Source organism: Antrostomus carolinensis, unplaced genomic scaffold, assembly GCF_000700745.2.
Source record: "Antrostomus carolinensis isolate BGI_N321 unplaced genomic scaffold, ASM70074v2 scaffold2124, whole genome shotgun sequence".
Taxonomy (NCBI): Eukaryota; Metazoa; Chordata; class Aves; order Caprimulgiformes; family Caprimulgidae; genus Antrostomus; species Antrostomus carolinensis.
This window is the reverse complement of record NW_010311190.1, coordinates 1-9,698: the sequence shown is the minus strand read 5'-3', so window position 1 is coordinate 9,698 and position 9,698 is coordinate 1. Positions and strand designations below refer to the sequence as shown.

At 34.4% G+C, this 9,698-nt stretch overlaps 1 protein-coding gene across 1 annotated transcript in view; it reads right to left on the bottom strand.

The window, feature by feature from the left end:
- NUDCD1 (NudC domain containing 1) overlaps nt 1-7,797 on the bottom strand; it is a 14,207-nt gene extending 6,410 nt beyond the window's left edge. Inside the window, exons 1-3 of the mRNA XM_010166635.1 lie at nt 7,574-7,797; nt 5,896-6,040; nt 3,486-3,611 (exon numbers count right to left, since the gene is read on the bottom strand). Of these exons, the coding sequence (XP_010164937.1) occupies nt 3,486-3,611; nt 5,896-6,040; nt 7,574-7,797 (495 nt within the window). The remainder of the gene's footprint in view (nt 1-3,485; nt 3,612-5,895; nt 6,041-7,573) is intronic.
- Between the last annotated feature and the right edge of the window lie 1,901 nt (nt 7,798-9,698).

The following is a 9,698-nucleotide window of genomic DNA, read 5'->3' as shown; positions in this document are numbered from 1 at the left end:
GACCTAATACTAGTAGAAAATTAACAGAAGTTCTTCTGCTCTGTTTCTACCTATCAACTAGAACTGCTCTCTGAAACGACCTACTGCAATTAGCTATTTAAAGACCCAGGTTTATGTAATCCATTTCCTATTTTCTCCTTGCTCCACAAATCACTGGGAAATACTCTCTTTTGCTGTATCAAAAAAAAAGAAAACAAACAAAAAAAAAAAGCAGCATCTCTTCCCTTAAGCTATTCTCATTTTGCCAAGTCAAGCACACAGCACTGATTTGTACTTCAGGCATCTTTCAGCATTTTGTCATACATGCACCTGCAACTGATTTTAACAGGATGCATAATACAGAACTCAAGCATATGGTAGTATACATATTAATCTACATAACACAGAAGGCAAATTTTATGTTGTAAATGCTCCTGCAAGCAGTTCCAAAAACATGGGAGTGTTTTTAGGCAGCCCATACTTCACCCGACAAAGCCTGACCCCTCCACAGCAAAAAGTGTTGTCCATCATGGATCTCTAGTTTCTGATGGCTTGGAAATACAACACACTGTAGTTTAGGCCATGTGATAGTTCCACTGTGCTAGCCCTTGGCTAGCAGCCAACACAGCCATTCACCCACTTCCCCCCCACCCTCAGGGGATAGGGGAGAGGACTGGGGGGGCAAGGAAAAGGAGGCTTGTAGGGTGAGATAAGAACAGTTTAATAATAGAGAGAAAACTTAAAATAATACTAATATTAAAATAGTAGAGATAATGATAACAGTAACAAAATATGCAAGTGAATGACACCCAATGTTATAGCTCACCCCCCTCCTGACCGAGCCCGGCCCGTTCCCAGATAACGATCCCGGAGGAGCGACAATCCCGAACCAAAACCGCAATCCCGGAAGAACGAGAGCCCGAGAGAAAGCCAGAGAGAGACGAGAGAGGAAGAGACTCTCACTGATATAGTGGACATGATGTGATATGATATGGAATAGCCCATTGGCATATCTAACTGTCAATTAAGTTTATTAATTTAAATATTCTTCCCCCTTAAATCTTGTGCTTGTGGACTAACAGAACACAACGTCCTTCACTTCCAGTGACAAAAATGCAAACACTGCTATGGTATCAGTGTCTCTCTCATAACAAACCCCAGCTGAAAGCAAAACACAGCACAATTCTAGCTATTGAAAAGGAAACCCAGCTCTGTTTCAGCTAAAAACCAGGACAGGCCACTATTAACCTAACTCAAAGAACTGATATTAATAAAGCAAATATTTTTCTATAGGAGAAACTGAATAACTGCATTTGAGCTAGAGGAGACAAATGTCATTTTGCCACACAAGAACAGGCCAGTATCGCAATATACTTGACAAAGATTGCTGGCTGTCAAATCTATTTATTTCAGCTGGATCACTGCCATTGAAATGCACTAGGAAATGTCAAGAAAAATAAAAAACCAAGCCTCTTTACAGGACAGGTATCATTACATCATCATTGTTTTATATCCTTAAATTATAACTCAAGGTGGGAAGTGTTCCTATATAAATATTTCATGGTATTAAATTCACTAAGATTCTGGACACAAGTTTCACAAAGTTTTCTCCAACTTAAGAGCAAAAAGGCATATACAACTGTATACTCTTGATGATGGTTTATACAAAGCTGAAAAGCTGTAACACCCACAGTTCTGAAGGAACAGGCCACTGAATTCCTAACAAAAAACCCCAAACAATTTGAAAGAACTAAATCAAACTGAAAACATATTCCTGTATGGTGAAAAAAATCTACTGAAATACTCATGTTCCTATATCCTTCAACAAGAAGCAAAACCACAAGATGACATAGTTGAGATTGGAAGGGACTTCTGGAGATATTCTAGTTCAATCCTCCCTGCCCAAAGCAGGGTAAGCTAGAGCAGGTTACACCATGCATGAAAATTTCCTCCCCACAGTAATTGTCCTTTAACTATAATGCTTTAAACACATTAGCCTTTGGATTACTTTTATGCCACCCATTTTTAAGAGCTCTTTACAAACACCCTGGAGTTCAAACTTGCTCCACCATATCTTGCTGTCTCCTAGAAAGCAGTATAAGTCAGATCTGCCTTTCTTGATCCCATGACATAATGTTCCTCCTGGTGTGTGAAATCTCTCTGGGGCACAAATTTCTTACTCTTCAGAGCAAGAAGTTTAGGGTAAGTCATTCATATCTCTGTCCAGTCCATTCTTGAAAACCTCAAGGACAGAGGCTGCACAATCTTACCAGGCAACCTGATCCACACTACAATCATGGTGTAAAAGTTGTTGGTTTTTTTCCATCCAGTTTGAATCTGTTGTTTCTACTTATGCCTGCTGTCTCTTGTTCTCTTACCACACATCACTGAACAGCTAAAATCCATTTGAACTGAGTTGCTATAAAATGTCCTCCTATTAATTAGAGATTTTATCTTCTAATAAATGTCACCTAACACAATGTATCCACAAACCAGACAGCTAGCATGCCTCGTGGTGGAGCATGCTAGCCTTTAAAATTAATATTTTTTCCTTTGGCACCACAGATGCATGTACAGGCATATATATACATATATATACACACATATACAGACATATAGATATGTATCTGTACTGCCAAAGGAAAAAAATACAGATTTTTTTTTTTTAAACCCCCAAGATCTGTAAGATACAGACTTAAGACTTCCTCTAGAGTTTTTCTGAGGAAATGGAAAATTATGAACTGATTCAAATCTTATCCTGTAACTATGACATCTTCTGTACAAAACCAAATATCCTGTATGTACTTTGTGTAACACAAGGTAGTGATGAGGTGCAGCACCAATGTTTATTATAAGCTTAAGAGGCATCCTGAAAAAAAAACAAAAAAAAACCAACCAACCGACCAACCAAAAAGCCAAAAAATCCCAAGACAACAACTTCATCTGTGATGCTTTCATATGATTATTTTGTTTCCTGCTTTAGCCAATGGACGAGATCAAGTCCTAACTCATTGTTAGTCCAGGTTACTTACAACTGAGATCAGGCCTCATATTGAAGCATTTTGCTTACAATCTGTTATTTCCAGTGTGATTGACAAACAAGTATCAAAAACTGATGCTCCAACTCCTTATGAAAAAGCAAAAACTTTCTACCAGGCTATCTGAAATGTTACTGAGAAAAATGCAAGCTAAGGAATCTAGAAGAATTTTATCCACTGAAAAAGACCCCTTTCTTTTTTTCTGACATACTTTGCTTTTTCAAATGGCTCACTTGTCAAAGTTTATATATTTAAAATGAGAATAAAAAGAGCCTTGTTTTTACATTAAAATAACATTGAAGAACATATATGGGTCGGTAATTTCTGTTCCAACTGTGATTTTAGATTATGGAAGGAAGTTATATGGTTTCAAGATTTTGCACAGATTTTTGCTCTGGTAATAGAATACAACTTGCATTATCATAAAAAATGTTTTAAAATATTTCTGTAATAATTTGCTGCACTTACTACATGAGTGACTTTCAGGGTATCACCATCAAATCTGCACAAGCTTGCACTATCTTCAAGAAAAGCATCACATTCTTCTAATTCTTGAGCATTACAAGGTGGGTTTTCCTTTTCAGGGCTGGGATTCTGAAATAAAAAGACAATGAACTACACTGAAAATTCGAGCTACTGAATATATATATATAAATCCCTTTTCATAACTGTCCTGGTTCAATAGAACAGGAAGAATCATTTGCACATCCTTACATACTTAAAAGATCAAGCTATTATGTACTTATTCAAAATGAATAGAACCATTTCTGCTTCGGAGGATAGCGTGAGTGGTAGGTACAACAAAATCAATTTCAGTTTAAGGAAAGGTACATAAGCCACTAAAACAGGGACAATAAATTCCCTTCTGCAAGTTGCAAAAGTATACAATCCTGAAAACCTACTAGGTTTAGTAAATTTACATCAGTGTAGGCTTCTTTCAGATTGTCATTGGAAACACTATTAAAAAAATGTTTAATTCATTTTTTAAGTATCTCTAAATACTTGCTTCCTTTTAGTTTTGCTTATAATTATTTATAATTAAGAATACTGTTATGCATATTTTTCAATGCATTCAAAACAAGAAAAAAACAGACTTATTTTTTCACCTTCCACATGTCAAGCAAAGGAAAAAGTCACTTTTACCACTAATTCAAGAGCAAGGTTTAACAGTATTGCACACAGAAAAAGCTTACTTCTGCTAATGACATCTTCCTTGGATAATTTTCAAAACAATCAAGCTATGTTACCTTTGTGATATATTTAAAGAACTAATTTCATGATAACAGAAAGGGACCTTGATTTAACAGAAGGCAAAAATAAACACCTTCCTTGTTAACTATGAATTAATGATGCATCTTGCACAAAAAAGACGTCATCTTGACAACTAATACAAGCTGAAAGCTGAGGCCAAAGCGAGCGTGTTAAGGGAAGATTAGACAGGGCACTGACTCAATTCATCTGACAGGGAGGAGTCCTTGAGTTCCTGTGCTCATTTCTTTATCCATTTCAGCTGATTATAAAGAACTTGTATTTTGTTCAGTCCACAAAGTGAAGGAGATAAGCACAATTTTTTTTTAATTGCCAAGACAATTTAAGTTCAAAGAAAACAAACATGAAGAGATAACAAAGGAACATCCTTAAATGACAGAAACCACAAAAATTGTCATATACTGCAGGTTGATGCACAAGACTTAAAGCAGGGTATCTGTCTTTCTAGAGACTAGACTTTGGGGTTCACCTCTCCTCTATCAAGCATTCTTGATTGCCTCTGGTTTACTGTTTCATTGGGTGGCTTTAAAAAAATCAAACTTCCAGGTAAATATAACATATTATAACATAATTATAACAACATTTATAACATAACATAAGCAACTGAGATAAACAAAAAAAAAATAATCTATGCCTTTATTATATATACATAGCTAAAGCTGCAGTATTAAAAAAATACTTCACATTTATTTAAATTAACAGTTATTTAAAGAAAGATTGTATTTTTTTACATGATCTTTATTGCACACAGGCTGAAAGGCTGTGCCAAAAAAAAAAAACTCCATCGCTTTAAGCTCAGTATGAGGTACAAAAGAAAATAAATTTGAGGTTCTCAATAAATCTATGGTCACTTTAAAGATGTACTACAATATCTTGCCCACAAATATTGAGGGAGAGAGGAGAGAAATCAACCTAGAGCACTAAGCAGATTTTAATAACAATTTTCAGCCTCATTAAAAAAAAAATAATAATCCAAACCTAATATATCAAAACCTATAGGTTTTAGATGAGATGCCATTTTCTAATTAAAACAAAAGAGGAAGTATCAAGCAAACAGCAGTTAAAAATTAATTTTTTTTTAAGTAGACTCCTTGCATAAAAAAAAATGACAGAAAGTTCATGAATCATGCTTATGCTTTCCTAAATTTTCCTTTTAAAAATGTCATTTACACTCACAGCCTGTAAGCCAAACACAGTATCCCTAGGTAGACAGTATAAAAGTGTTGCTAACCTATTGATAAACAAGGAACAGTAATTCTGAATCCTTCAAAATTACTTAAATCAACTGCTTTAAAACAAACTGCCACATCATAAGTGGTAGGAACACAATTTATTTTCATTGTTAAATCAGACTTCTGTTTTGGTGTGCAGATGCTATCACGTTAGCTAAATTCAGCCCTCCATGAAGATGGAATTACTGTTCAAAGTATATTTACAACTTTAATACCATTAGTTTGTTAACAGTTTCAGTTAAAAATGAATGTAGAGTTAGGATTCTGAATAGTAAATGAACCGATGAGCTATGTCAATGAAGTGCAAATTAGGATATCAAGAAAAGTCAACATGGAAATGTACAAGAATCTTAAATGTTTTATATTCAACTCCTTACCATTACTTCAGAGGTAAGATGCATCAGGCTTTCAGCTATGTCAGAGCACTGGGAAGAGTCCATAATGAATTCTCCTCTTGTGTCACCAACTATTAGCTCTGGCCACTGGCATCCTTCATTTTTCTTAATTAGAGAAATTTCCAAACTAAAATGCAAAGACAAAGAATACTACATGAAAACACTGCACCCATTTCTCAGATTAGTTAAAAAGCTCTAAACATAGATTTGAGCACTTCTCCTTTCCAAATTGAAGTAATAATGAAAAACACACAACAGAAACCATTAGCATTCAATTTATAAAATAAACTATTTTAATGGAAAATATTCTAAAGAGAAACAGACCAACGTGATTTCTAAAAGCCTAAGAACAAAGAGAATATATTCATGTAAGTGTTCTCAGTTTTCAATGTAAATGCAATTTCCCCTGAAACACTTTTATTTAAATATTTTAAATACTGTAGGAGATCACCTCTAAAGAAATCTATTCAAAAAGTGACAGAATTTTACTAAAGAGGTTTATTTGAAACCCAAGAAGTACTTAGAAGGGCTACTTAAGTGTGCACTACCTTTATATAACATGCAGGACAAAAATATTTGTGTTTTATAGATGGCAGAAATAGTACAACAGTTAATTATCAACTTTGTGTATCTAAAATCATATCTCAGAAGAGATAAGATTTTTGTAACCTGTAAAAAAACCAAAACAAAACAAAACCAACAAAAAACCCAACAAAACTTAAGAGAACCTAGTATAACCATTAGGAATAACTAAATAAACAGAAAACAAAGACTTGGCCCAATGCCCCAATTCCATTTAATTGCTCCATTAGACCAACACATGGATATAACAATAAAATGAGAAACAGTTTTATCATAATAACTTTTGAGATACACTTACAGGGTCTACAATGACAGTCTTTTACCTGACAGAACAGGAAAACCTTCTCGGTTACTAACTACTGCATCATAGTAATAACTACTCCGTGAACTCTGAATCTGTTTCTGAAGCAATTACATTGGTATTAGGAATAGCATACTTTTACAGAAGATATTTGGAGTAAGTTTTAGACTTTTAATCAGCAGATTTAAAGTGGTACTGCAGTACCGACATTAAGAACCAAGTGCAACTTATTACATTGACATGTAATTACTATTTCCCATTAAAACAGAAGCCTGAGAGTCATGCAATATTGCTCACTTGATCGACTAATAAAAAAATTGAGTTTCTCAGCTATTTTTCTCTATGATATCTAATAATCAATCAACAACTGAAAAATCACATTTTAGTATACAGCATTAGTATAATCTATATATAAATATTGGCCCCTCTATTTAATTCTTTTGGAGAACAACTATCTTTTACAGTTAACCTTTCAGGAAAAAGACATAATTTTTGCTGAGGGAAACCAAAGGAAAATCATACAATCACAGAATATCTCAAGTTGGAAAGAACTCATAAGTGTCACTGAGTCCAACTCCCTGCTCCTCACAGAACTACCTAAAACTAAACTATTCAACTATCAAAAGAAATTGAAAAAAAATTTAACTGGGAATGTCTTGCAGAAAATGTCACGCTCATTTTCATCATATCACATAATCAAATCTCACAAGGTATATTCACTTGTCTGCTTCACAAAGAAGTTCAAATAATGCATTAATGAAAAAATATATACAACACCTTTTGTTCTCTCTAATTATCCATGTACAGCTTTCATGGTCCACAGATGAAGAGAGTTTTCCTTCTATCAAAGGAGGCTGGTCTTTCAGTGTAACACAGATGTTATCAGGGGAAAAGCGTACTTTTATGTCATCCTTAGTGATATCTTGAGGAATGTGAACTGTTATTGTCACATCATCTTCAGTCTGCTGCCAGTAATAAAGAGGGTCTACAATTGGAAACATGCAGAAAAATACAAAACAGATTACAAATGCTGTCCCAGATTCCACAGCACACAATGCTGGGAGATATGGAATAGACGTTTGTGGAAGAGTGGAAATTAACTTTTACTCTGAACAATTTACATAAAATATATTCTGATTATAAAATGGAGAAACATTTTTTTAGCAATCAAGTTCAATTGTGTCCCTCATTTGGAGAGCAATTTATATTCATGTCTATACTCAAATATGCTGATGGAGTTATACAATAGGCATTAACTAATACTCTATTTTAGCATTACAAAATTGATAACAAAAATGTACTTAAACACATTGAAACATTAATGATTAATAATTTGGTTGAAGAGACATCAGGTGCAGTGGTACTGACAAGCTATTGCATGCTGAGGAGTATATGCCATTCAGAGACATGAACATTTTTTTCTTACCTATTTTTCCAGAAGCTATGCTCACTATTCAACAGAAATTATTTTAGAAGACCAAGTAGTCTTCAGCTCTTTCAGTTGATGGAGATGAAATAAAGTTGCCTGCCCAGAGGTACTGACTGGCTTTTGCTCCTGGGTCTAGAATCTGCCTGATGTCTATCTTGATTATTAAACTGCTACAAGAAGTGGTCTTTTAAGAGAAATATTTATACAAAAGGAAGTCTGTGACAGCATGACTGGGTAGTGCACAGCTGGTTACAGAAAGCACAAATACAGATGCATTCATTTTCTAAAGAGCAATCTTGTACATGTACCTTCCTATTTAGAGAAAAGTGAAGTATGGCTTGACCTTTGTAAACTCTCAAGTTGTTACAACACAACACAAGATTTTGTTGATCTAAGCTTCATGTCAGCAACTGTGACTCTGGAAGGACTCATGGCCTGTTACCATGAGTTTCCTGTTTGCAATGGATCAGTTACAGATGCCACAAATATACAGAAACTATTAATATCTGAGATACGACAGCCTTCAAAATTCTGAACTTTGACATGGATTGTATCTGGTATTAAAAGTCTTAATTTATAATAAAACTGAATGACAAAAAAAAGTAGCTCAGACTTCCTCTCTCCCATATTCAAGACAGTCTTCTCATAATGTCAGAAATGTGCAGATGAGATTATGAAAGAACAAATTAAAAACCAAAATACCAACGTGTAACATAACTGCCTTAATATTTCTTTATCTATTGCTGTAAACTCCTATAAAAATTAAAGAGTTCTACTGCTTCACTATCTGATATCTATTATGCCTGCAATTTCATATAACCATGCAACTAAAATTACAGCCTACATTAGATTTAGCAGGAGACAAATTCTCTCTTAAAGAGGTATTAAGACTTCCCTCTAAACTAGGAGTTCAGGTTTCAGTACTATTTCTACTATTAGATTTTTGTGCCCTGAGAAGTTTTCTAAAGGTATTTGCTGCAAACAGTACTCCACGTATTACAGATTTCTGGGCTTTGGCGACAACATATGTGCCCATACAGGCATGAAATTAGCTATGCTAAGAGCCATATAGTATTCTTTACTGTGTTTCCTTAATCACACCTAGCACACAACTGAAGAAGCTCTTAAAATCCTTAAAACATTGAACTAGCTAATTCAGGTAACAACTGCATAGACATTGCACTATGGTGCTCAGTGCACTGAAGAAATCCTCTGCCTCAAGATTTATACATACAGACTATTCTTAGTACACTTATATGTACAACATCACAGATACCACAGTGTGCAATATTCCAGAAAATTGACCTTTTGGTATTGTTATTTAAAACTAAATCTGAATTAATACAATATAACTACATAAACATACATATTACAGAGATCAGTGACATTTAAGATAAAACAACTTTATGAATGGGTTTTTAAATACTTAATTTTATTCTGATCTGTGATAGTTTAACTTCGCTGGCAGCCAAA